This window comes from Dipteris shenzhenensis, chromosome 18 (genome assembly GCF_047967505.1).
Source record: "Dipteris shenzhenensis isolate YYH24624 ecotype China chromosome 18, Dip_SZ_1.0, whole genome shotgun sequence".
Taxonomy (NCBI): domain Eukaryota; kingdom Viridiplantae; phylum Streptophyta; class Polypodiopsida; order Gleicheniales; family Dipteridaceae; genus Dipteris; species Dipteris shenzhenensis.
Genome location: NC_141613.1, coordinates 28,646,082 through 28,673,952, shown reverse-complemented (window position 1 = coordinate 28,673,952; position 27,871 = coordinate 28,646,082). Strand labels below are relative to the sequence as shown.

Sequence of the window (27,871 nt, the reverse complement as noted above, 5' to 3'; positions counted from 1 at the left end):
TTTGTTGCTTTCCTATAGAGCATATAGAGGGCCATTTTAATAATGCCAAGGATTTTTACAAGGCTGCTCATCCTCGTGAATTGTTTTGGATGAGAAATTTACACACAGGAAAAACATGGCTTCACGAGCAGGTGAACATGCCATGCTCTCAAAATTTAATCCTAAAGTAAAGGGACAGGCAAAGACTTCAGCAAATCAGCCTTCCAGTGGTTCAGGACAGCCTTCTCAAAAGGCTAAGGGTGATGCAGGTAAGCCCAAGAAGAAGGGAATATGTCATTACTGCAAAAAGCCAGGTCACTACATTGGAGAATGCAAGAAAAGGCTTGCAAAAGAAAAGAAAAACAGCTCCGGTATGGCGGTCTCAGTTTCAGCTCCTCATGCATCTGACAATGAGCAAGCTACAGCCAACTTTGTGGAGCACGACTATGCCTTCTTGTCTTGCATTTCAGACTCTCAGTTGGCTGCTCGGGATAGTACAGCCACTTGTAATGATGACACTTATGCTTTTCTGACACGCAGTTACGATTCTTCCAAGGATGCATCAGCTTTCAATGTCAATGAGACACATAATACATGGTATTTTGACAGCGGTGCCTCAAAGCATATCACTTCCAGGCAGTGTCTCTTCACATCTTTGCATCCACCACCCGTTGGTAAAAAGGTCACATGTGCCAACAACTCCTCCTATTCAGTTCGTGGTACATGAGAAGTTGAACTTACAGCCATTGATGGCTCAACATTCAAAATTTCTGATGTCTTGTATGTGCCTGGTATCACAAAAAATCTACTTTCAGTGTCCACTCTTAACAGAGCTGGATTTCAGGTCATTTTTGAAGATGACAAGTGTGCAGTCCATGATAGAGAGCATGACTATGCCTTGAGATTGTCTGGCACTCTGTTGCGTGGTCTTTTTCAGCTTGACATGTATGAGAAAAGACTAGCACATGCTCTTGCAGTTTCCACTCCTATTGCGGCTATGCAGAATGCGGAGTTATGGCACGCGAGATATGGACACATGCATTATGGCAGCTTGATGACGCTTCAAAAACATGCCATGGTTGATGCATTGCCTCCTCTTGAAACACCTCCTCCACATGCCTGTGAAGGGTGCATTCTTGGTAAAATGCACAGATCTTCTTTTAAGAAGGATGGATCAGTTAAAGCTGTTCGAAAATTACAGCTTATCCATAGTGATGTCTGTGGTGCCATGAGGACTCCATCATTGGGTGGTCATCTTTACTTTGTCACTTTTATAGATGACTACTCCAACTACACTTGGGTTTATGGGCTGAAACGCAAATCAGAAGTGTTTATGGTCTTCAAACACTTTGCAGCCATGGTTGAGAATGAATCTGGACTCAAGATACAGACATTACGCGTAGATAGAGGAGGGGAGTACTTGTCTGCAGATTTTGATGCTTTTTTGAAAGACAAGGGCATTGTACATCAGCTTACAGTGAGGCTAGCTCCTCAGCAAAATGGGAAAGCTGAGAGAAAAAATCGTACTCTTATGGAGATGGATAGATGTATGCTGAAAAGCAAAAAGTTGCCTCATAAATTTTGGCTTGAAGGTCTCATGTGTGCCAATTATGTTTTGAATCGGGCACCCACGAAAGCTTTGAAGACCAAGACTCCCTATGAAGTTTGGCAAGGGAGACAGCCTTCTGTGGATCATTTCCGTGTCTTTGGATGCCTTGCTTATGTTCATGTGCCTGTTGAGTTTCGGCATAAGTTGTCTGATAAGGCAATCAAATGCATTTTTGTTGGGTACAGTGCAGAGAGCAAGGGCTACCGTCTCTACAATCCTGTCACACGCAAGATCATTGTCAGTAGAGATGTAATATTTTCAGAGAATTCAGCTCGCACTCAAGCTGAATTTGATATGCCTTCTTCTTCCAGTGATGTCTTTGAGGGGTTACTACCCATTGCCTTGGGTTCCCCTGCTGATATATCTGATGAAAATCAGAATTTTCAGATATCTCCACATGCTCCGATTGAGCCACAGGATGTCATACCACCTCCACAAGCCGTGGAAGAGGTTGTTCAGCAAGAAATTGCAGATATACATGCAGCAAAAACAGTCCCAAATTGGCTGTTACAGGCTCTCAGGGAGAGTAAAATCGATGCTCCATTGCCTGGCAGAACCCGGAGTGCAGTAAGACATGGGGGAGGTGCTCTTTCAGTTGAATCAGCTTATGCAGGTACTCTTCTTGATGAGGAGGAACGTGAGACATTTGAAGAGGCACATGATAATGTGCATTGGATGAATGCCATGCATGATGAGTTGCAATCGATTTAGAAAAATCAGATATGGGAAGTTGTCGATTTGCCACCAGGTAAACATGCCATAGGTACACGGTGGGTTTTCAAAGTTAAAAGAAAGCCCGATGGCACCATTGACAGGTACAAGGCAAAGCTGGTCGCAAAAGGGTATGCTCAGAAAAAGGGCATAGACTATGAGGAGACTTTTGCTCCTACATCCAGAATGACAACCATGTGGTCAGTCATAGCAATGGCGCAAAATTTTCAGTGGAATGTTCATCAGTTGGACATAAAAACAGCCTTCTTTAATGGAGACTTGTTGGAAGAGGTTTATGTCAAACAACCTCCAGGCTTTGAAATTTCAGGAAATGCACTTCAGGTATGCAAGCTAAATAAAGCTTTGTATGGGTTGAAACAGGCCCCACGTGCATGGTATGCAAAGATTCATGCCTTTCTGACCAGCAAGGGGTTGCACAACAGTCCAACTGAAAGTACCCTCTACATCAAGAAGGATGGGGGGGATATTTTAGTCATCATTCTTTATGTAGATGACTTACTGCTCACAGGGTCAAATGAAGATAATATTGCAGATTTTAAAGCTGAATTGCAGACCACTTTTGACATGTCAGATTTGGGGCTGCTACACTTTTATTTGGGGATCCAATTTGGGGATCCAGTTCACTCAAGAGCAAAGTGGCATCGGTATGTCTCAATCCAAGTATGTGCAAAAACTCTTGGATAGATTCAACATGCAGGATTGTAAGCCCATAGCTACTCCCATGGAGCCGGGGCTGAAGCTTACAATGCATGAAGCAGGTGAATCATTTGATGTCACACTCTACAGTCAGGCTGTTGGATGCCTCATTTATCTCTGCAATACACGACCTGATATTCAGTTTGCAGTTTCTCAGGTGAGCAGATATATGCACAGCCCAAAGACTATGCATTGGCAGGTTGTAAAACGCATCTTCCGTTATTTGCAAGGTACCAAGTTGTTTGGCTTGATGTTTCCCAAGGGGGGTGACTTGCAGATGCATGCCTACAATGACTCAGATTGGGCTGGAGATTATGACACTAGGCAGTCCACAAGTGGCAATTGTTTCTTTCTGGGGAAAGCTTGTATTTCTTGGTTGAGCAAGAAACAATCTACAGTGGCTACCTCTTCATGTGAAGCTGAGTACAGGGCAGCTTTCATAGCGACAGTTGAATGTGTTTGGCTGCGTCGTTTATTTGTTGATCTTCATCTTTCATTGGAGGGTCCTTCTCCCATTCTCACTGATAGTGAGAGTGCTATTGCAGTGGCAAAGAATCCTGTGTTTCATGCTCGCACGAAGCACATTGAGGTTCACTATCACTATGTCAGAGAGAAGTTGCATGTAGGAGAGATTAGCATGATCTATGTGTCAACACATGATAATGTTGCAGACATTTTCACCAAAGCACTTCCACGTGAAAAGTTTGAGGCATTTCGCAGTGCCCTGAACTTATCTCCTTTTGGTGATTGATCTTTTCCTTGTACATGACATTGGCACTGCAGGGGGGTGTTAGAATTATTGCTATAATTGAGCAGTGACCAATGTAATGTAATAAGTAGGCTAGGGGCACTTTTCCCTCACTTAGAGGTTTTTCCTCCTAACCACAGTTAGTTCACTAACTATGGTTAGTGAAGTGATAAGGTTTTGTCACTTAGACAAAGCCCATCACTTAGTTCAGTTGTAACACACTCATCTATTTGCAACTAAGCTTTCAGCTCTCACTCTCTCCTGCTTCTTGCTCTCATTGTTGCTCTCTCTACCATTCTCACAACTCCTCTTTATCAACATAGTCATACACCTAACCTTGTATGGAAACCTAAAGTTATGTTACGGGGTTGTCCTAACTCTCTTGCAATTTCACTTGTTATTCATGAGTTGCATCCCTCACTTCCTCCTCCTTTAGTTCCTTTAACTTCCGCAGTTCCAAGAGTTTTTACTTCTCGAGACTATAAAAGGAGACTTCTTTACCTAGATAGATCAATGTCTCTGGGTCTTTTTTCAATAAAAGTTTTTTAAAAATATAATGTCAAAGTTCTTTTTAAACTTCAATACACCTTGGAAAACTTCTCTTTTGAGGATTTGAATCTAAATAAGCTCCATTATATACTACTTAAAACTTCATTGGATCACTTCTTAAGAGTAAAAGCTTCCTTTCAAAGCAAAGAAGTCTATCTAAATAAGGAACTCTTGATTTGTATTTTTACTTCTCCCTCTCTTGACAAGGTATGCTTAAACTCAATTTTGAAGTCTACTGAAGTAATGGATTCTCTCTCGCATTGTGTGAGAAGAATTTGGAAGCATCCAGTAGTGCTTGGAAGTTTGTAAAAACTTTAGGACAAAAGGCTTTCAACTATGGAGAAAGAGATAAAAGGCTTTCAGAGCATTCAAAGTCTTCCATCCTTAGAGAACCTTGTTGTTGTAAAAGTAAGAGATTCCAAAGCTTTATTGATGCTGATTTAGGACATGTAGTCACAGTTGATATCTCAATTTTGCTTTCTAGTAACTTAAGAGACCTTTCATGAAAGACTCGAAATTTTGATTGTACTCTTTTAAAGAGTCTTGCCTTTTAAAAGCTATTGATAAAGGAATCTTAAAGTTTGCTTTGCAATTAGAAGAATGTTTAGGAGTTTAAAATATCTTATGAGAATGGAAAGGGAAGATTTTGAAGAAAGTTGCTTTGAAACTAGAAGAAGTCCTTTTCGTTAATTGATCAAAACGAAGTAACCATCTTTCTAAAGAAGAAGAAACTCTTCTTCGAAAATTCCATGGGAATTTTGTCATTTCTTATATGGACAAATGTTCCAATAACTTTGTTTTTATTTGCAAAAAGTTTTACTTAGAATGTCATTTGAGAGAAGTGAACTCGTCTGCCAAAACTTACGCCCCTGCATTAGTTTCTCAAAAGGATTTGATCTCAAAACACCAGAGTTTTTGTAAGTCTTGTTTTTATTTGCAAAAAGTTTTACTTAGAATGTCTTTTGAGAGAAGTGAACTCGTCTGTCAAAACTTACGCCCCTGGATTAGTTTCTCAAAAGGATTTGATCTCAAAACACCAAAGTTTTTGCAAGTCTTTTAGGTTTGTTTGTAATCCAAGTATCCCTTTTCTTTGTGCTGGTTGGAAGTTTCACAAAACTCCAAAAAAGCCAAGATTTATTGCAGCTGCTTGTGAGACTACTTTGACGGATGTTTCTAAATGGCTAAGCTACTGCTTGAAAGCCATGTTGCCTAGTGTCCATGAACTTTGGAGGGACTTAGTAAAGGAGGCAGATGTCCCCTTGCACTCAAGCTGGAATTTAAATGACTCTGTAGGAGTGATTCTTGTTATGAAAATTTTTAATTCCCATGGAAGCATTCAAGAAAAAGAGTCTTTTAGTCTCCATTCAAACTTATGATTTTACTCCGCTTTACACAAAGATCGAGCTGGAAGACCTGAAGTTTAGAATAAAAAAGCTAGTGGCTGAAGTTTTCAAACTGAGATTTGACAAAGATAGATGCAAAGTGCTAAAAGTTGAGAAAACAGCTTTATGCTTTGACTTTTTGTGGCTAAAAAATAAAGATCATGACATCGGTTATAAAAAGAAAAGATACACAAAGGTAGTAAGTGTTGAAGATGTTTTTACTCTTGGATATATTTTCTTAGTGCCCATGGGGATTCCTATAATTTGTTGAAACAAAGAATCACCTATGGTGATGTAAAGATTATCTAATTGCGTTGTCTTTTTAGTAAACTTTGATCTTTTCACTTATGAATTTGAGTTTATGCAACGTCTTATTTCTATCAATACCTGCCCTATCATTTTAAATAAGATTAGCCAAGTTAGGCGTGTTATTCAAGACTTTATGTACAAAGATGCTTGTGCTTTTGGAGAAGGAATCTATCCTCGTGACTCTTTTGAACTGAATTGCACTTGAAGATGGGATTCTTGTGTTTTCTTAGATCTTATACTTTCTCAATCTGCTAGAGGATTAGAGGTTGATATATACGATAAACATGAACAACCTGAATATAGTTGTTTACACATTATAAAAATGCCTCACATTGACTCAAACATTTCTGATTTGCCAAAATATGGAGTCATTTCTTTCCAATTCCATAGATTTTTCCGCCTTTATACAACTAAGGAGTCTTTTATCACTAAATGTAGTAATTTACACAAGAGGTATAGTCCAAGAAAAATAATGAAAAAAGTACGCACATTCTTAGATATGAAGTCTTTTATCTATGGTGTATCGGCCTTAGGTATGTTTAGAATGATTGATCACACGCTGAAAACAAAAAGCGGAGAGTTGAATAGCCCGTTTTTCTCTTAGTTTCAAAAGAGAGTTTGATTGAGTATGCTTGTGCTTTCTAAGTTAGGAATGTAATTTTACCTCTTTGTAGGAAGCGATACATAGGTGTAAAGGGTCCATTTAGCTTTTTATGTTTTAAATAAGAGAGAGAGATTTTATTCCTATTTTTTGGAAGATTTTGTTTCTTGACTTGCTTCTTTGTTTTTGCTTAGTCACCTTCTTCCTTTCTTCTTTATTTCTTGTTTTCTTTCTCTTTTGTTTTTTGTTTTTTTTTGGTTATTTATTTTTGTTTTTTTGAAGTATTTAAGTAAGCATTGGGTTTGCCCAAGAGACTCCGCAGATCTTTAGAAACCCAGTATAGCTGCTTATGCTTGGGCACTGATGACGACATAAGTGTTGCTTTGCTTGCTAAGTATGTCTTCCTTTTGCTTTTTTTGGTTTACCTCCATTTTTTCTTCTCTTTCATTTTCTCTTTTATTTTCTGTGTAGATTTTTGGTCTTTAGAATGAAAAAAAATCTAAATTTGTATGATTGGACATATTCCAGTCTTACAAAGGTATATATAACATTTAGTTCTTGGGACTCATTTTAGAGTACGTCATGTGCCAAGCTTGGTTCGAAGTGTGCACTTGATTGTATGAAGCAGTTGAAGCATTTGAAGTTGTTGGAAATGGAAGCGAGAGAAGTGAGAGAATGGAGCTGAAGCAATGAATTGTAGCAATGCAAAATGAAGTACAAACCTAGGGTAGTCATAGAGACAAAACCCTAGGATGGATCCTAACGGGGGTTAAAAGATGTATGGTGACTAACTCACCCACAAACTCAATCTTTAACTAAGGTTAGGGGCAAAAAATCCTAATAAAGGGAAAAGTGTCCCTAGCCCCTTATTACGTAACATTGGCCACTGCCATAATGTTCTAACACACCCGTGCAATGACAATGTCACAATGTACAAGGTAAACATCAATCATCCAATGGATATAAAAGTAAAGCTTTGTGAAAAGCCTCAAACTTTGGATGAGCTAATGCTTTGGTGGAGATTACCACATTTTGCTGTGTGGCTAGAAGATGAAGCCGATGTCCTGTGCATGTAGCTGCTTCCTGACATAATGATAATGAATTTGTACGAGCATGAAACACAAGACTTTGTGCCACACGGCTATGGAACTCTGATTGTCAATGAGAATTGGAGTAAGACTTGCTAACCATGTAGACATGAACGGTAATGGACATCCTCAGTGTCTCTAGTGCCACTTCGTGTACAGCTAAGAAGTGGTGCTGAAAGCTCGCTGTCCTCAAGAGTCCGGAGTAGCCAACGAGGTACCGATCTTACGTCTTGCACTGCTATACTTTCATGTGCTATGGCATCATCAATCTCTTCCTAGGAACGATAGGTAGAACTGATCAACTTTGGAGTATCTTGCTGCAAATTCTGATTTCCACGTGGCATATTAGGTGCAACATCAAAGGGATCGGGCAGCAACACTGCTAGAGGGCTTAGAAGGACCCTATCAAAACGAGGAATGGGCAGATCTGCATTTTCAGCAATGGTGACTGGATTATAAAGTCTATACTCCTTGCTTTCACTGCTATAGCCAATAAAGATGCACTTTTTTGCCTTGTCATCAAGTTCGCCAAACAATTCTTTAGGCACATGTGCATATGCTACACAACTGAATGTGTGGAAATAGCCCACGACCAAACCGTACTTGATAATGTGTCATGACCTTAAGTGCCTCCATGGGACACCTCTCAAAATCGGATTTGAGCACATAATGGCTTGGATCCAAAATTTGTGTGGCAGCCCTTTTTCTTTTAGCATGCATCTCCCCATCTCCGAACTACAACCTCTATTTAGATTGATTTTCAACCAAGGCCATTAAGTGTTTGACTAGATTGCAAACTTTGGACTTGTGCTTAAGAGCAAAGACCGAGGTAAAAACATGTGAAGTCCTTAACCATCTAATGTCTTAGTGCACTAAACTTGTTCTGAGTTGGATTGAGATCGAGGTCTTTAAATTTCCATGCTTATTCTTTCAGATTCCATTAGTAATGAAAAAATCAGTTCATTGAATGCATCCGTACCAAGAAAATGTTTTGTGCTCTACATTTCTTTCTATGAATTTTGATGTTGTTTGGTTACGTGCATCATCTTTAAAAAATCAGAGACTCGTGAAGATTGATGTGTATCTTTTCAATTATTTTGACTTGCAGTCTTGCATCAAAGTGGCATTAGATTTTGTATCACCAGAGAATGTTCAAGAATGTGTTCATTTGACGGAAGAGTACCGATTGCTTCCCAAAGATCATCGTGCAAAAGAGGACAAGTTGGAGGTATTTTTCTCTAAAGTTATTTTCATTTAAATTGGCACACGTTGAATTTTTCTCCCTTTTTATTTCTATGCACTTTAGGAAAATGGATTGAAAGAAAGGTAAACTTTAAACAAATTTATTGTTGTAAATGGCTGCTTCGATAAGAGCCTCTCCATCATAGGTCAAAAGATGTTGGGAGATTGGGGTCACATGCTTCCAAGAGAGTTCAAATATTGCCCAAGAGAGATCAATGTGGTGGATAGTTTACAAAATGCGCTTTGTAATATTCAGAGTCATGTAAAAGATAACAAACTAATACTTAGGAGAATGTTGAATTAGCAAATAATGTCTGGTTTGAAACATTGTACTTTTACCATTGTTATTTTGTAGTTGGGCCACCACACTTATATTGAAGTATACTTGGAGTTGCTTCAACTGGAGCTCTACTATTGTTAAGTGCTCTTAGTAAGGTCGTATGTGTCCATTTTGAAGCATGAGATGTGTCCTAACTTCGTGAAGTTAGGATTTAAATTTGAGTCTTGCATGGGTGTCTAATTAAATGAGGGTTGAAATGGGTGGGCACCCAAGGGAAGGGTTAGCTAGGCCCAAGCTTGGGGTGAGTCTAGGTTCTACTATGACAGCAAGTCCTGCAAAACAACCATAGATTAGGAAGACCATTTGCGAGAGTTGGCAAGCTTACCACCTAGCCGTAGATCCAATATAAAGGATCACCCTCTGAGCCTGATGTGACCTGAGCACCGCCCTGCATACTTGGCCATAACCCCCTTGTCCCATACCACGGGGAGTCCACCAGTCCAGGTGTTGGGCCAAATTAGGCGTAGGCTTGGTTAAGGTCCTGATATCTCAAGGAATCCATCCTGTGAATGGGCTTTCAACTCATATATAGACTCACCCAAGGGTGTCCTTATTCTATGGGCACCCATACTTGAAAATAATAACCCACCCCTTTTAAAGGGTCCATAACTCGCACCTAACGGCATCATTAATGCTAGCTCATGCTATGACCTGGGGTTCATAATAAAGGTACTCCAAGATTCATTGAATTGTAGTGTGCCCAAGTTGAGTCTGACTCCTAAGTGGTGAATTGGAACACCAAGGTTCACCTAGTGAAGCACTAAAGGCGGTGAAAAGAAAACCCACATTTTGGAGCTCCCCTTTGAGTGGATGTGTCATCCAAAGCTAGATTTTATTGGTTGTTTGAAAAGCCCATGTCAAGCAATAGAATGCAATAAATGATTGTAGTGATGGGTGGTATATGGATAGATGCTCCATCCAAAGTGTCACATGCATGCTTTTTTCTTATTTTTTCTTTTTTGGGTGGGGGTACAAATTAAGCCTTTGAGGGGGGAGTGCCAGCCTAGTTTGTCAGGATGGCTGCAGAAGGAATGCAACATATTTCATGATGGGCCATACGTACAAATGTCTATCTACCCCCCCTTCCACTCTCCCCCCCTACCCCGGGCAAAAAAAGAAAAAGCCCCACATAAATACACACGCTCTACTCTCTCTCTCTCTCTCTCACTCAGAGACACACGCATCGCACGCGCGCTCCTGCACACTTGTGTGTGTGTGTGTGTGAGAAAAGAAAGAAAGATATATTAACGTCCACAGAAAGCCTCGCGGGCCTATGGGACAAAGTGACACCAAAGAGAAAAACTCATACAAGCCACAAGGGACTGAGGCAAAGGGCGCGCTAAGACCCTTTGCTGAGTACTGTGCTGAAATAAAAAGAGCTCACTGGCTCAAACAAAAACAAGTACAAAAATAAATAAACGCCACAAGGGACTGAGGCAAAGGGCACGCTAAGACCCTTTGCTGAGTACTGTGCTGAAATAAAAAGAGCTCACTGGCTCAAACAAAAACAAGTACAAAAATAAATAAATATAATATATCATATCATGTGCTATTTGCTATCGGGAGAAGGTTGAGAACTGGAACTGGACTAGAAACTCAGAAACCGAAACCGGGCACTGTGGTGGCTCGTCTATGAGCGGTGAAAATGTCTCAAATTTGAGTTTGTCTAGCTGTCTCATATTGTGGCATCGGAGGGGGGTGTGGTCTCCTCGATCTCTAAACCTGTTGAGCTATGTTCAGAGTGACCCCTCGTTTTGGGCGGTCCCCTCTGATGAAGGCTGTGATAGGGCAAACCTCAAAATCGAGTGTGCTCTGGGTGGTCTCCGTGTCGTGGGTGGCCTCTGCAGTTCTCTCTTGGTAATCCAGGCTACTCGCATAGCAGCTAGCTCCTCCTCCTCCACCCCACTGTGTCTTGGAGCTGACTTGAATGCATAAAAATTTGTGACGTGCCGCTATCCTCGAAGCCCCCTCACTAAGACATTTAATGCTTTGCTGGTGGTCCTTTTTTCCTCCTCAAGTGCTTCGGAGATAAATTCTTTTTTGGGGGATGTTGTGCCCTTTTTGACCACATCCTTCCATTCCAACATCTTAGCTTCCCCTTTGCTGATTTGTTGTTTAAGCTCAGCATTTGTGCCTTGCATTGTTTCCTGTATGGTGGCAATGTCCTTCTTGAGAGTGGCATTTTCTGTTTTCAGCTCCTCCATTGCTTTGCAATTTCCTTCCGGGGGTGCTTTCATGTCCTTTATTTGCTGCAATTCAATCTCCAAAGCATGTACCCTGTCCTGGAGCTTGTTTGCATATCCATTCACCCTTTTCATTCTCCCATTCCTCCTTTTTGCCCCTTTCTTTCCTCCATTCCTCCTGCATTTTCCCTCCATGCTTTTTCACTTCAGCTAGTGTTTTATCTACATGTGCCTTCTCCGCAAGGAGGGCCACATAAGTAGAATAAAAGCTATTGATTCTTTCAATCAATGCAAGGCATATCTTTTGGAGGCTGGTGAGGACATTGGACGTAATGTTTGGAGTGGTCCCTGCTGTTTAAGCTGTCATGGCATTTTCAAGTGCTTGTTTCCCCCAAATGTCCTCCACACATGCTCGTGTAGGCATTGTGCAATGTAAGTATCTGCCCTTGTTTATTTGGTGAACTGGAAAATGCAGTAATAGAGAGAATCTTCACATGTTTTCTCTGCTTCTGCACTTTTCTGTCAAGTTGGAGCCAATCCGGTGGGAGCCCGTGTGACCGCAGCAAGGGAGCCTTGATGTGCTGATGTGGCATTGCCACATGTTAGCAGTGATGTGGCAAGAGAGAGAGAGAGAGAGAGAGAGAGAGAGAGAGAGAGAGAGAGAGAGAGATTAACGTCCGTAGGAGGCCTATGGGACAAAGTATGGAATCAAGCAACTCATACAGACCACTGTGGGCTGGGGCAAAGGGCTCACTAAGGCCCTTGTTGAGTACTAAAATGCTATACTAGTATAAAATAGCAAAAAAGTAGCAAAATAGCATGAGGGTGGCATGAAAATATCAAGTGCTCAGAGCTAGAGTCCCAAGTGCATGAACCGGCTCCACGTATCCAGGCTCCATGGTGGCTCTCTGATGAGATGCAAAGAGCTCACGTATCTGCATCTGTCGGGATGTCTTCCGTGGTGGTGGAGGGCGTGGTCTCCTCGATCTCTGGATCCGATGAGCTGCGTCAAGGGTGACGCCTCGCCTTGGTCGATCTCCCCTAAGGAGAGCTGAAATAGGTTGAACCTCGATCGTGTGTGCTCTGGTCGCCTGTCGTGCCGTGTACAGTCTCTATGTCCCCCGCCTAGCAGTGCTGCGTCGGCTCTCTCCACCAATCCATATATCTCTAATGTCGGCTAGCTCCTCCTCTATCCCAGAGTGCCTTGGGGTTGAGTCAAATGCATAGAAATCCGTGACTTGTCTATGCGCTCAGTCTACCTCGGTACCTTGTGGTGCGGGGGTCCCATCCTGTTGCTCTTTGATATGTCGTAGTAGTGTCTCCCTGTGTTGTCGCATCTCCATTTAGGTAGAGCCCAATACAGACCTGGTCTTGGAAGTGGATTAGTCGTGAGAGTGGACCAAAGCTGTACCCCTTCTGAAAAAGGCAGTGGTAGCACCCTCGGATCTCATAGTAGGCTGGGCAGACACATAGAAAGTGCTCCTCTGTCTCGACCGCCCCCATCGTGCACAACCTGCAAGTCCGTTGCTCTCTGGGTATGCGTGCAACTCTCCCTACCTAGACCCTCAGCTGATGAAACGAGACCTGCATATGTCCGATGGCAATCCTCAGTGCGTGTGAGACTCCTCTGTCCTCGAGATACTGAGGTCTGATGATGAGTACATCCTCCGATGCTCTCAGAAAGTGGTCATAGTAGAGTTGGGTCTTGGTGGGGCATTCCTGGTCCCCCCCCCAAGTGCGAGATGTGTGGAGCTGGAGGAGATCTAACCGTATGATGCGGTTAATCTCATCCCGTGGGATCAACTGAAATGGGGGTGCATCCATGCTATACTGAAATGGGGGAAGCCTCCATCTGAATGCCGTGATTGGCAAACGATGTGGTGATGCGTGCAAACCATGCTGTACCTACCCCCTCTCTGCTAGGCGTACGGAGGACTCTAGTGCCAGCCTCGGAAGTCTCGTACGAGGTAGGTCCCAAACTCTGTGGAGGAAATTCACTGTCTGAAAAATGGCATCAACCTGGAGAGGGATTGTCAGGGGTCATGGCAAACTCAGGGACTGAGGGCTTACTCTGAATCATCGTAGAGCCCATAACCACGTGTAGCCGTTCAAATCTCCTCCATTCTACTGCCGAAATATCACACCCCCAAAAAGGTGCCGCATACATGGCAGTCGGCCTCACTAGAGTGTCGAAAAGCCAACACTCTGTCGGTGGATCCTAGAAGTGCGCCTGGAAGCATTGTCGCTCTAGTCGAGCCAAAGCACCATGCCCTTGTGTGAGTCGTGCTCTGGCTGATCGTGAAAACTGGCCCTGTGAATACTGCACCAAGTATGTGTAGGACTGCACAATCTCCACTGGCAGATTCTGGTATGTAAAGCTATGTCGGTGAAGCACTTTGTAAGAGGTGTTGAAGATCATGACCTTGGTCTTCCCAAGGTTAATCATTAGGTCTTTCTCTTTGCAGAACTCCTCTAGGGCATCTAGATGTCTCTGTAGCCCCTTTGCTGAAGATGACAAGAGGACTATGTCATTTGCGTATAGTAGAATCTGTATCATCAAGTCTGCTAGTGGTGCTCCCTCGCCTCCTAGACGGTCTATGAAAGATGTAATCTCATCAATGTAGAGCCCGAAGGGAGTCGGTGAGAGAGGGCATCCCTGCTTTACTCCGATCGTGCTCTCAACCCAGTCTGATAGGGGACACGAACTCTCTCTCTGACGGACTTGTATACGCTCACCACTTCCCAGATCAGAATCTCTGGAATCTGCATATCTTGTAGTCTCCTGATCATGCGGGATCGCAGGACAGTGTCAAAGGCCTTCTGAAAGTCTACAAAACAAGCGTAGACTTTCTGGCGTCTCGACCTCGCCTCCTCAATGATAGTCCTCAAGGTGAAGAAGTGGAGTGCTATCTCTGGAAACCTGCCTGCCCTAGAGCACACTGCCCATGTGCCTCTGTATGACTGCTGATCTCCCTCTCCAGTATCGATCCATAGATCTTGGTCAGCGTGTGGCCAATCATGAGAGTGTGATAGTTTCTAGTATCCATGGGTTCATCTGCCTTGTGTATTGGTACTATGGTGGTGGTACTCCATGAGGGTGGTTGAACATCTGTGCTAGTACCGGAGCCAAAACCTCTTGTCCATGATCGAAATGCTCAATCTGTAGCTCCTCATGGTCCTGTGCTCTCCGGTTATGAAGCCGGCTGAGTGCAGCCCGCACATTCTGTGTAGTGAACAAGTGGCAAGTGGTGGGCCTGGGCATAGTGGACATATTAGGTGGTGCCTGCATCGGGAGATCATAAAGAGAGCATGCGTAAGTGTGCCAAACACCTGGGTCTATGATGGGTATAGGGTGCTTCCCCTCTGATAGAAGCCCCCAACCAATGGTGGGACCCCTCCCTCGAAATGAAGTGATCACCTCGTCTATTCTGTGGGTGAGGAAGGCCTGCCGCTTACGACGTGTGAGTTGCTGTGAGATCTGCTGTGCCTCAGGTGATGTCAAGTGGCCAAGGGCTCGCTCACATGTGAGGTGAGCTCTCATCTCTCTGCACTCATCATCATACCAAGGATTCCGTGGCATCTTCCCTAGTGAGGCACGTCGTGGGGAAAGACCTGATGGCTGCGTCCATGACTACTGTGGCAAGGGTGTTTGAGGCGTGGGCGAGGTCTACAACATCTCCAAGTAGTAGGGCTGGAAGTCCCTTTGCCAAGTTGCTCACATAGATGGGGTCCAGGGCACAATCAAAGTGAACCTGGACATGAGTGGGCGTGGGGGGGACCCTCCCTATGACTGGCATAGTGGTAGAGATACAAAAGGCTAAGTACAAGTGATCAGCACTGAGTGGGGGAGGGGGCACAATAAAGTCGTATATCCGTGAGGTAAAGGCCAAGGGACCCAATAGGTAGTCCACTGTGCTTGTCCCTCCGCCATGTGGGAAACAAGTGAGACCACCGGATGATGGCTATCTTTGTAGACCATTGTAAACGATCAAATCATGAACAGCCCCTAGCTCAAGTAGATGTCGTCCATACTCTTTCACCTGTGGTGCATCTGCAGAGTGTCTCACTATCCCGAGCTCAGTTGCATGTAGTTCTGGTACTATGAGGGAATCTGATGCAAAGTCCAGTAGGCCCACTTGCCTGTTCCCTGTGCGTGCATTGAAGTCACCAAGAAGGAGGATGTCCCCCTGCCTGGAGAATTCAGTGATATCATCCTGAATTGACTCATATGAGCTATGCCCTTCTGTGTTGACCTCATGTGCATAGGATGAAGTATCTGGGGGGAAATAACACACTGCTATGAGAATCGGTTGTGCGTCTAGTAGCTGGACTCGTATCCACATGTGTCGTGCATGCTCCTCTCTCCGTGCCACTGATATGGGAGGTGTCATGTGTGATCTAAAAAGGATAGCCACTCCCCCCGAACCCTGCACACTAGTGTCTCTCCTCGTCTCCTTCCTATGAGATGACTCCCATGTATATCGTGTCACAGTGGGCAGTCCTCTTTCGGGGCTCTCATGTGTCTCAGTATAGAAGACCATGTCTCTGTCAGTGTATGTCTCTGAGAAACCACTGTGATCAGACCAGAGTGTGCCATTGCAATTCCACACTACAATTCTCAGTCCACTTTGTGTCCCCTTGGCCCAACACCGTCATAATTCACCCTTTTCTTTCTCTTCCTTTTCTTCCTTCTCCCCTCAGTCATGATCTCCTCTCTCTCGTATGATCACCCTACCAACTCTGTATGCAGCCCATTTCCTTGCCTCTCTCGCTGCCATGACGTGTACCATACCTTCCCTCCGGTGTTCCTGCTGTAGGAGGGTGAGGTCATCGTCCAGGTAGATCCGGGTTCCTTTCAAGGTCACCCTCGTGCTCATGAGGGTCTTCCTATCCATGGCTGTTCGGAGCTTCATCACAAGTGGCCTTGTAGGTGCATCGGGCTTGCCAACTCTCCAAGCTGTCTCACATGTCAAGTTCACACCCATTTTGGTGAACAAAGCATTTGCATCTGCCATAGGAGTATCTCCTACTGTGAGGCCTCGGACTAAGACATTTAGGGCTTTATTGTTTCTCCTTTTATCCTCCTCTAGAGCAATTGAAATGAACTCTTTCTTGGGGACAGGAGTACCTTTCTTGACCACATTGCTCCATTCCAGGATTGCAGCCTCTCCTTTCTTGATTTTCTGGGTGAATTCAGCATGTTTACCCTTCATAGCATCTTGCAAGAATGCCAAGTCTTTTCTGAGTTTCTCGTTCTCAGATTTCAGTTCATCTATGATCTTGCATCCTTCTTCTTAAGTCCCCTTTGCCCTTTTGAGCTGCTTCATTTGTTCCCTAATGATGACAGATGTTCAGCTCCTTGTGTAGGGATGGCTGAAGCTCCCCTTCATCTCTGTGCATATTTGCCTTCAATTTTACATTCTCGTCTTGAAGACTAATCACCTGAGCTTCCAAGCTCTCTATCTTGAATGTAAGAAGACTGTTTTTCATGTCCATATCTCGCATAATATCCATCTGCATTTTTCCAATTTGTTTTGCCCACTTTGCATGCATTTCTTCTTGCCATCCCTTCATGTCGTCATTCATTTGAGCACTTATGTTTGAAAACTCATCCTTCTTGTATCTTTCCAGTTTCTTTTGTAAGCATTCAATTTCAGCATCTTGTAGCTTACATACCTCTTTGATAGTGGATAGTCATGCTTTGACATTCTCATCCTCTACTTTCTGCCCTTTGGTCCAAATTATGCTGTAAATCCTGTCTTTGTCCCTCTGGTTTTCTGATTGAGCTTTCCATGGCCTCTTTTTACTGAATTTTCTGCTCTTTTTTGCAGGCCCTTCTTGGTTGGACTGCCCACCACCTAAGGGCTGCCCATAGCAAGTCTTTCTTGATTTTTTAAATGTCTCCATTGCTTTCTCCTAGCTCTTTTATATTCTCAAGCATTTGATCAATACCTTCATAAATCACACCAAGACATGCATCATCCTTGTCCACTAATTGTAACATGAGCATGATAGGCCAACACATTCTCACATAATTCTCCACTTCATCCCAAAATGAGGTTGACAGTATGGTGTTTTGAATCCGAACAGTTTCATCATTGCGACCTGTCCAATCATCCCAATCTTGGCTGACAACCATCTGCTTCAAGGACGCTTTTACGTTTACCAAGCGCTAGAGCATGATGAAGTTTGTTGCAAATCTTGTATCACCTGGCTTCACCCACTTCAGTTTTGAAAATTTGGATAGCATAGCTCTTGGTGCCTCATGATTTGAGATGAATTGCTGCACCTCCTTGCTATGACTAATTGCCAACTCCATCGACGCCAGGGCTGAAAGATCCTTCAGCAACAAGTTCAAACACTGGGCAGCACACGGGGTCCAGAAGATATGTTTGAACTCTTGCTCCACAAGATGACCAGCTAGCTTGCAATTTGAGGCATTATCAGTAACAACCTGAACTACATGTTCAGGGCCCACCTCCAATATAGTCTCTGTTAATGCTGCTGCAATGTATTCTCCAGTCTTTGCCTCTCCACTAGTATCTATGGATTTCTTGAATACAATTCCTCGTGCACTGCAAACCACAATGTTGAGAAGAGGCCTCTTTGCTGTGTCTGTCCAGCCATCAAAAACAATGGAGCATCCATAGTACGGCCAAGTAGACTCAATTGTGGATAGGCTCCTTAAGACTCTTGCTCTCTCCTTCTCCAAAAGAGAGGTACGGAGCTTCTCGTAGTTTGGAGGTTTATATCCCCTTCCAAATGAAGCAACTACACTTACCATGTTTGTGAAATATGGAGACCGTGCAAGAGAAAATGGTAATCCATTGGCATAGAAGCAACACGCCACAGCCTCATCAACCTCCTCCCTTAAAGCATTGTTGTATACAGTGGCATGGTTGATTGAGATAAAATCTTCGGGCCTGCACTCAAACTGGTACCAACAGTACCCTTGTGCTTCTTGCTAGAAGATTCATGATCTTCACGTGCCATGGCTGCCTTGTCATTTGCTGGCACCTTCTTGCAAACTTGAACACCAACGTTCTTTATTCCTAGAAGATGGGCACGCACACGAGAGTATGATCCATGACATTCCAATCCACAAAAAGAGCACGACCACTTCTTGCTACCTCCTTTGGCAAAGGTACCCTTTTCTTCAACATGCTTCCAAAGCGGCTCGGGATCTTGTGTAGAGCGTGGCATCTTGAACAAAGTAAAAAGACCTTACTGTGATAGCTCTGGTAATCGCCTTCTTCTCCTTCTATTGTTCCCTTGGCAGGCAGCTTCTAGTCGTTGGTAAAAGGGACAATACCACTCAAGTGTGACAAATGAAGTCTATGTTCTTGCACTTTAGTGCCCTTCGACGGATTGCATCGTCAAGGGAGAGAGCAAAAGAGATATGAGAAAAGATGACTTCTCTTGGGACGCAATGCATACAAAAGCATTGCCATTGATCGTCGTTGGTGCCATCATTCATGGAGCAGGAGGAAATAATGGCTTGAGAAGACTACTAGAGAATAGAGGGAGCAGAAGGCTCTTGAGAGACAGAGAGATATGAGTAGAGAGTAGAGGGAGCGGAAGGACCTTGAGAGAGAGAGAGATATGCACTACAACGACCTTGCAACTGCACAACGCACCAACCAAAAGCCATTGTCAAAACGTGAAATCGTCAAACTATCATGAAAAGTAAAGGACTTCAAATTAATCGCTGACCACGAGCACAATGTCGACTATTTTGCATCGCCACAACGGGTGTCCATGGAGAGGAACGGTGGTCGAAGGCTCGGCCAGTTCTCAACGCAATACACAGCACGTCGCTATCAACGCAGGATTGGGATAATAAGGGCGTGCATGCAAGTTGCACCCCTTTCTTTGTCATACGTGGGTGCATGTAGGTCACAAGGACTGTGAGGAAGGGGATTGCGCTAAGCAATCTCGTTAGAAGATTTGTGGAAGCTATCACAATCAGAAGATTTGTGGAAGCTTCGTGGACGCCAATCCAGAGATTTGGATATCTCAATTCGTCACCACCAGTAACCAACCACCTACGCTGAATGGCCCACAAATTCGATTTTTCCCAATGCTCCTTGCATGCAGGCGTTTCCCAAGTGTTTCCATGTTTCGGAAACACCAAGTAATGAGAAACGTATACATGAGCCGGCCTGCTGCGCGATGAAGTAAGGGTTGGAGTTGCTTTTGGTTGTGTGATTCAACCACTATTACGTGGTTTGCACAAAATACAATAGAAAAATATAGTGTATGCTAACCCGAACCTGATTGGGATGAGCTCAAGCGGTGGATCCTTTGAAATCGCAACTGTCCTACCTCAAACAAAGGAGTCTTTGGATGGTTTTGGGCAAAATACAATATAAAAATGGGCAAAATACAATAGAAAAATATAGTGTATGCTAACCCGAACTGGATTGTGATGAGGTTCAAGTGGAGGATCCTTTGAAATTGCAACTGTGCAGCCTGAAACGGAGGATCCTTCGAAGTCACAACTGTGCTGCCTCAAATGGAGTCATCTTTGGATCGTTTCCACCAAGGAAAGTGTCAAAACTGCGAACTGATACCACTGAAATCCAAAGCAAAGACCTCAGGAACTCTTCCTTTGATGAATTTGCAGCTCCTAGAGGGTTCCTGAACAAATAACAGCAGGCTTTTCTCCTTCTGGAACAAATCGCAGGCTTTTCTCCTTCTGGATGGTTTTGGGCAAAATCCAATAGAAAAATATAGTGTATCCTAACCCGAACTGGATTGCCATGAGCTTCAAGTAGAGGATGCTTTGAAATCGCAACTTTGCTGCCTCAAATGGAGGATTCTTCGAAATCACAACTGTGCTGCCTCAAATGGAGTCGTCTTTGGATCGTTTCCACCAAGGAAAGTGTCAAAACTGCGAATTGATACCACTGAAATCCAAACCAAAGACCTCAGGAACTCTTCCTTTGATGAATTTGCAGCTCCTAGAGGGCTCCTGAACAAATCGCAGCAGGCTTTTCTCCTTCTGGAACAAATTGCAGCAGACATGCGCATCAAAGATAGAATCTGTACTAAAATATTGAGGTTGCTGCCTCAAATATGGCTGAGGTGGTTGAGCCACATTTATGGACTGCACATTATTATTTTGAGGAGTAGAAGTACCCAAACCAAGGCCTTGTGCTGGCTGCTCATACTGTTGCACTGGCTGTACTTTTTGTACCTCTTTCGTAAGTGCTCTTTTGGGTGATTCCTCTCTCTTGGAAGTCACTTTCTGAGTCATTTTTGATGGCTGTCCCTCATGGGAAACTGATGCATGAGTGTGCGGTCCGCCATGAGAAGCTGATGCATGTGTGTACTCACTCTTTTCGTCCTTGTGCTTTCTGGATTTCTTCTTCTTCTTGGCATTTGTTTGCACAATCTGAGCCAAATTTTGAGCCAGCTGAGTCAAAGCAGTCACTGCACTTGCAAGCTGTGCATTCAACATAGTAGCATCATCTGAGAACTAGTATCACCGTTGAGCTCAGTTGTAGCTTCATGTGTGGCCTGCTCAAAAGGCATTTGTTGTGCTCCCTGCAGCTGTACACTAGCTGGATCATTAAGGCTTTCCTGCCTTCTCCTTTGAGGAGTTGTGGAGCTCTCTTGCTCATGGGTACTCACCATGTTTATGGTTGTAATATTCAGCTGTCAAAAAGTGCAGCAAAGATATCCTTCCACCAAACTACCGAGGCCCACCTCTTGAGAAATATCCCGGCAATGGAACCAATGAAACCGGCCTCTAATCACTCAGAGGGTAGTGGAACTAAACCTTTAATCACTTCAGCATTTATTTACAGCTCACAAAGCATATATCACAACCATTAACCATTGCATGATCATCATTTGGCATTTACCCATTTGTTCACAAAGAAAACCACTGAAAAAGGGATGGAGGCTAGAATACCCTTGCTCAACAAACATAGACAAGTGCACCCGATTGGCCCCAAACACCGTGGCGCCCCTTGCGGTATTTCTTTATATTTCACATACAAGTTGCATCTGGGAGACCTTCCCTGCGACTGAGCACGCAGCCCCAATTCACTAAGCCTTTGCAAGGCTTTCAAGCATAGAACACCATCACATAAGTGCACTTAACCCATAGGCTCAATCCAAAGGCATTCTCTTTTCCGAGTGCAATTCCATTGGCTGTCCAGATGCAATCACACACTGCACCCCAGCTGCACTCTCTTTGAGTGGTTTCCAGATGGCATTCACAAAGCTTTTCAAAGCTCCAAAATAAAATCAGCAAAGTATCCAACTAAAGAATGACTCATGTAGCACTGCCTGGGCACCTGTGAGCCAAGAAAGAGGTGGCACACGAGGCCAACCAATAGCTTATGGCAAAAAGAAATTGCGGCAGCAAAAATGACAACTCACCAAGCCTTGAAAACTCGAACCAAGTTCTCATTCGCCAAGAGGACATAGTAGCCAATGCCCAATTGCATTCTCAGCCAAAGAGGAGTGCAAAGGCATGAAAAAAGAGCATTTACAAGAGCCGACCAGCAAGAATTCCACTGAAAAATGCGAAAAGAAGCACTTCTGTCGTGAAGAAATGGGAGTTCTTGGGCTCAAAAGAAGCGTGCTTCAGAGAGGAATGCATTGAGAAGGTTTTGGAGAAGTTTCATCGCCGGAAAGTCCTCCAAAATTGAGAAAAACCAGTCAACCAGCGCGTGGGACCACTCGAAATTCAACAGAAAGCTGTAGCTTTGCAAGAGCAGAGGCCTAGGAGGCGGTAGAAGCAAAAAGGTCCAGAAAAAGCCACTTTTGCAAATTCGACCAGCAAAAGAAGTGCTTAGCTCTACCCGTTCTACCAAACGCACGGAGGGAAAAGCATATCACTACGAAGGGGAGGCAGAGGGGAAGCCATCGGGCCAAACGGAAGTCGAGGAATCCAAACGGGTGAGGAGTTATGAAGAAAAACGGAATTCAGCTGAAGGAGGCTGAAAAACCAGTCCAAAACCTCAACAAAGGGAGAAGATGATAGAGAAAACCACACGTGTGAAGTTTAGAAGGCCCAGGAAGGTCCAGGAATGGCAAAGGAGCATGTAGAAGGCACTAGAGCCACCTGGAACTCTAGGGGGGCCACTGAAGGTACATGGCCCTCTAGGGGGCCCATTAACAATGCCACATCATCATTTCCCAATAACCGGAATGCCTTTGGGCCTAGGGATTAATTACGCTTATGTGCTAGGCACCATGCCGCGTTTAATTACACATTATTAAGCCCATGCTTGGACTTTTAAAACTAAAGTTGTCACGGTCTTCTAGTACATTAAAGTACTTCGAATTTCACGCCCCCGTGACACACCCTGTCATAGGGCGTCAATGCAAAGTTCACCCCTTGCTTGGGAGTTTGTCAGGGTCAATCCCTAGATAGTCAAAACTGTCCCATCGCAGGTTGTCTAGAGCTAGATGTTTTACAGCTCCTTGTTCTAATATCATCGCCTACAATCCTAGGCCATCCCAAGCGGGTCCACCTACTAATTGACATGTGTTATTGACTTTGGTCCAATGGGTTCGCATGGTTGGGTCTTATCCGTGCTCCGTGATTGAGGATTGAACTTTGGCGAACTGGGCTAGCCTAGGACTATGACTGCAGCTCCTCTTTTACCTGCTGTCTTCCCTCCTCTTGGGTTTCCTTTGCTGTCCTCCCTCCTCTTGGGTTTCCTTTCTTCTTCTCTTCGTTTCTTTTCCCCCTTACCCTTAAGAAACCAGCTCTTCACTAATGCTTGTATTATTAAAACCAACAAACTGTAGACATGTTGACCTCTGGTTTCATCTCTGGAACACATGGACATCACTAATTTATTTAGCATGAAAATGTTTAATTTCTATGACAATTCATAAAAGGTTCTCTAAGTGGTTAGCTTATTTGGGTACTTATTGCAGCATGTCTGTGAGTATGCGAATCAGCGAGTTTGTGCAATCTGCTCTTTTTGTGCTCAACTTCTATTTTTAAGTTTAGAATGTTAAGCCATAGTAGAGATTGTTAGGTTCTGTCTATTGGCATGGTTGTAAGCTGATATTTTAGTTAATTGTGGATCTTAACAATTTCTGTATGTGTGGGTGGGCACACCCGCGCACATGAGTGTGTGCGCGCGCATGATTTCACCTGAAAAAAAGAGCATGTGTATATCATTGATCAGGCATAGATGCCCAGTCTGGGCTGAAGTCTTGGATTTTCCCCAATGTTTGAAATCTTTGGGTAAGGTGGTGCGGCACAATGGAAATTCCAACCGCTGTGGCATCTTTGGGTAAGGTGGTGCGGCACAATGGAAATTCCAACCGCTGTGGGATTTTGTGGGATATAGATATTGCTACCCCGGAATGCTACTCTGTACGGTCAATAATGTGGATATGAGAAGTGCTTTTTATGAGTTTAAATGGAAATTATTTACTGGTGCTTTCTTTGAATGCCACAATATCTTCTCAATGGCCCTTGAGGCGATACCTGCAGATGTGCAAGGTAAGGATGCTCCTGGAACTTCTGGATCCAAAAGCAAAGCGAACAGCCAGCCCTTGCTGCTTGGATAAAGGCAAAGCAAAAATTAGCTGTGTTCATTGTTAATGGGATGATCGTACTGCTACTCAATTGAAATCAAAGGAAAAAGCTTCAAATGATGGTTGGCAGACCCCAAAAAAACAAGTGATGGTCAGAAGGACTTTTCCACCTCGTACTTGGACTAGGGTTTCTTCCAATGCGAATGCTCCTGCATAAAATTCTGTAATAGGTATTACATGGGCAGTAGTCACTGAGTGTCACATATTGTTCCGAGAGGATGATGTTGCTCTTTTACAGCCCTGTCCGCATGATGCACTGTCACATCAGGGTCCTGCCATGGATTTTGAGGTTGATATGCAATCTTGAATGCTCTTTTTTGTGACATAGATTTTGTACATATTTGCAAACATGCTTGAAAAAATAAAATGCTTGACTTTTAATGTTCAAGGTTTATGTGACACTCGGAAATGGAAGCTTGTGGGGGCATATGTCAGCAAATTGCAGCCTGATAAAGTGGCTATGCAAGAGGACAAGCAACATGTGTATGCAGGCCGGACAAGACACTTCACATATTTTATGCAGGAGACCACTCTTATTCTGGTGTGGGTTTCTAGTGAAGCATGCCTTTCAGCCAGCATTGGCCTTAAATGACGAGGCAGATGGATCATTATGCAGTGTCTTGTCCAGGGTGAGATACTTGAATTTGCCTCGGTTTATGCACTTCAATCCTGTTATCGTAGAGTATTGATTTGGGAAGCGATCTATTTGAATCTTGATCCGAGATCTATTTGAATCTTCCCCTCCTTACAAGGGCATCTAGATGTCCTTCAACTGCCGCAGAAGAGGAATCTAGATCTGTCTGAATCTTGATCACCCTCCTTCTTGCAAGGTATCTATACTTCAGCTGTATAAGTTGATTTCTGTGAGCTTGAACCAAGATCTTCAAATGTTCTCACCCTCGAGGTTGCTTGCTATAGCGAATGCTTGATACAGTAGAAGATAATGAAAGCATACCGAAATGTTGGCTTCTGAACGTCAACATTGGTCTCAATTTATCTCTCAGCTGGGTCTTGTTGTCCTTTGGAAAGACTTGAAGTCTATGCCTTTAGGATATACTTTTCATCATAATGTGCAGTCCGCTTATTGAGCAAGTTTTGACCGTTGGTATATACTAAATGTGCAGCAATATGATGCACTAACTTGCCAAATGTGGGTGGATTATGCTTTCCCATGTCTGGTTATGGATGAGGTTTTTCTTTTCATGAGATACCACATGACAAGTTGCCTCCTTATAATTAACGAGAGTTATTTGGAGCATGATGAATACAAGCAAATGGTTTGTGATGCCATCGCACCCCCTTGGGAACAGTGCCAGATCGATGTTGATTGATTATGCATGGAATGCTTTTGCTTCTCAGATGCAGTTCATAATTCATGAGTATGTGTCAAGAACCGCATGCATCACTTGAGGAAGGCAGATGCTGAGGCCAAAATTAGTTGTCAAAACTTGACAGAGCTTAGTCAAGTCGGGTATTTAACTTAGAATGAGATTGTTTATGTTAGGCTAAGCATATGTTACAAAGCAATGACCACAGGAAAATTGCCAAATGGGTAACTAAGGCCAGACAAAGAGCTTTCTTTGATAAAGGTGGTTCATGTAAAGAGTTTTTCAAAAGCCTACACTACAAGAGACAATCTGAAAATATTCGTCACCTTTTACAGAAAGGGGAGCTGATTGATGAATTAAAATCATGTCTCCAGGTTGGGATGGTCTCATTGTAGAGTTCTTTCTTACATGTTGGGATGCCTTGAATCCTGTTTTATTGCATATGATTAATTATGCTTTGCGAAATCAGCAAATGCCAGATGCTTGGATCATTTGTGTGCATCATTTGCTGATTGGAGATGTATTACACTTACGCCTGCCATTTATAAGGTTGTGGCTAAAATGATGGTTGTGCGCGCGTGTGTGTGTGCATGTGTGTGTGTGTGTGAGAGAGAGAGAGTTCACCAAAAAAAAAGTGTGTGTGTGTGTGTGTGTGTGTGTGAGAGAGAGAGAGAGAGAGAGAGAGAGCATTTTTCTGGTGCTGCAGACATTGCCTAAACTGAATATCTTGCTTCTATACAGCCCTTTGTTTCAAATTCTGGGGTTAGCTATAATATCCCATGATCTATAAGAAGTCAGGAGCATTGCTGTGCACATGAAATGATTTGGACTGCTTTCATGCCCATATGTGCAGTGTTCCTCTTGCATTACTTACAATTAATTTCAGCTCCCCTTGCATTATTTGCATTACTTGCAATTAATTTCAGCTCCCCTTGCACTGATTTTGAGCTTTTTGGTCAGGTAAAGAAGATGGCACTATATGCTGCCAGTTTGTCGATAAAAGAGCTCACTCATCTTATGTCAACAAGGTAAAGATTCTGATCCTCAAATCCTGTGCTTGTACATTTTTTGATTTTAAATGGCTGTATTAATGGAGGACCCCCACCTCTTCTTTTCCCTTGGTGCCAGGCAACCTGTCAATGATCCCAATTTAGAGAACTCAAACCTTCAGTGTGGCACTACTGACCAAAAGAAAGAGGGAGACTGATGCCATTTCAACTGCAACTTCCTGGAACGAGATTCTCACTGCAGTATTAGCAGAGGGTGTAGACTTGTCTTTTGGCTGCATCCTTAAAAGTTTTGTATAGTCCACATCTAGCAAGCACCTTAGCTGCTAGATGGTGGACAGCAGGTTGGTGCACTGTCAGTGGCCAGATGTGTTAGAATTGCATTGGTTTCTTAAGAATTGTCCTACTGGGAAACCATTCCGAGTGCATGAATTGGAGCATGCTATCATTTTACTTCATCTCCATAGCCAACCTCCGCTGTGTCTGGTAGCTCTTATGTAATTCAATTTCATTGTCACAGATCAAATATTTTCATTTTGCTTAGATTTGGATAGCAGTTGCTCTGAAGCCTATCTTAATGTTCAGCTCCCTGTAGCTTTTTTGAATCCCTGTTTTGCAGCCAATGAAAGCACCAATTTAGGCAAACGAATGTTGGTTCATGTGGGGCCAGGCAGATGATTTCTGCTTGTGCCATATAACTGTATAGTAGTAAGCTTTAGTAGCAAAATCAGTAGCAATTGTGATGCAATATCGTGACAGTGCACACAGGTGAGTTTGTTGCGTCTTTTGTGTAAATGCATTTTTGAGGCAAGATACCTGGTATATGCATGAGATTTTACTCGTGAAAAACTCGTATGCATGATACCTTGAAGGCTTTCCTCAGCATGTCTTTGACGGACTGTGTTGTCTATGTAATCCTTGAGTTAATCCTAACGAATCCACTAATGTAAACAAAATGGCCTCAATCCAAATCATGGAGTAGAAAAAAGAGTATCCATTTTGATGTTTCTTGGATTTCATGCCAATTCTTTTTAAAGAAATTCGTGTTTCTTTAGTTTTAAAATTTATTAACAAAAAAGGAAAAAATTATTTATGTAATGTATTGATTTGGTCAATTTTGATGCCAATATCAGCAAGCTACATGCATATCCAATCCGTATGATTGGATTAAGTGAGCTTGCAGGCTGATGCAGTCGAATCTAATTAGCGTGTACAAGATCACGCTAATTTGATGATCAAGGGATTGGATTAGTATGCAAGGTCGTGCAGATTCGATCCTCCTACTAATTTGATCCTTAGGATCGGATCTACATGAGCTTGCAAGCTAATGTAATCGCGAGGATCGGATGAGCTTGCAGACTCATGAAAACACAATCCCCATTGGATTTGCATGGGCCAGTAGGCTGATCTAATCCTAGACTTTGTATGAGCATTCTCTCTCTCTCTCTCTCACACACACTTCCTATTCATTTTTTCCTTTAAAGTTACTTTACATTTCCTTC

At 43.3% G+C, this 27,871-nt stretch overlaps 1 protein-coding gene and 1 pseudogene across 1 annotated transcript in view; one reads left to right on the top strand and one right to left on the bottom strand.

The window, feature by feature from the left end:
* LOC147891057 (lysine-specific demethylase JMJ27-like) overlaps window positions 1-27,125 on the top strand; it is a 54,723-nt gene extending 27,598 nt beyond the window's left edge. The window contains exons 12-14 of the mRNA XM_087389906.1: window positions 8,802-8,921; window positions 26,323-26,390; window positions 26,491-27,125. Of these exons, the coding sequence (XP_087246032.1) occupies window positions 8,802-8,921; window positions 26,323-26,390; window positions 26,491-26,569 (267 nt within the window). The 3' untranslated portion in view covers window positions 26,570-27,125. The remainder of the gene's footprint in view (window positions 1-8,801; window positions 8,922-26,322; window positions 26,391-26,490) is intronic.
* On the bottom strand, window positions 17,352-18,702 carry LOC147891058 (uncharacterized; annotated as a pseudogene).
* Window positions 27,126-27,871: the final 746 nt, after the last annotated feature.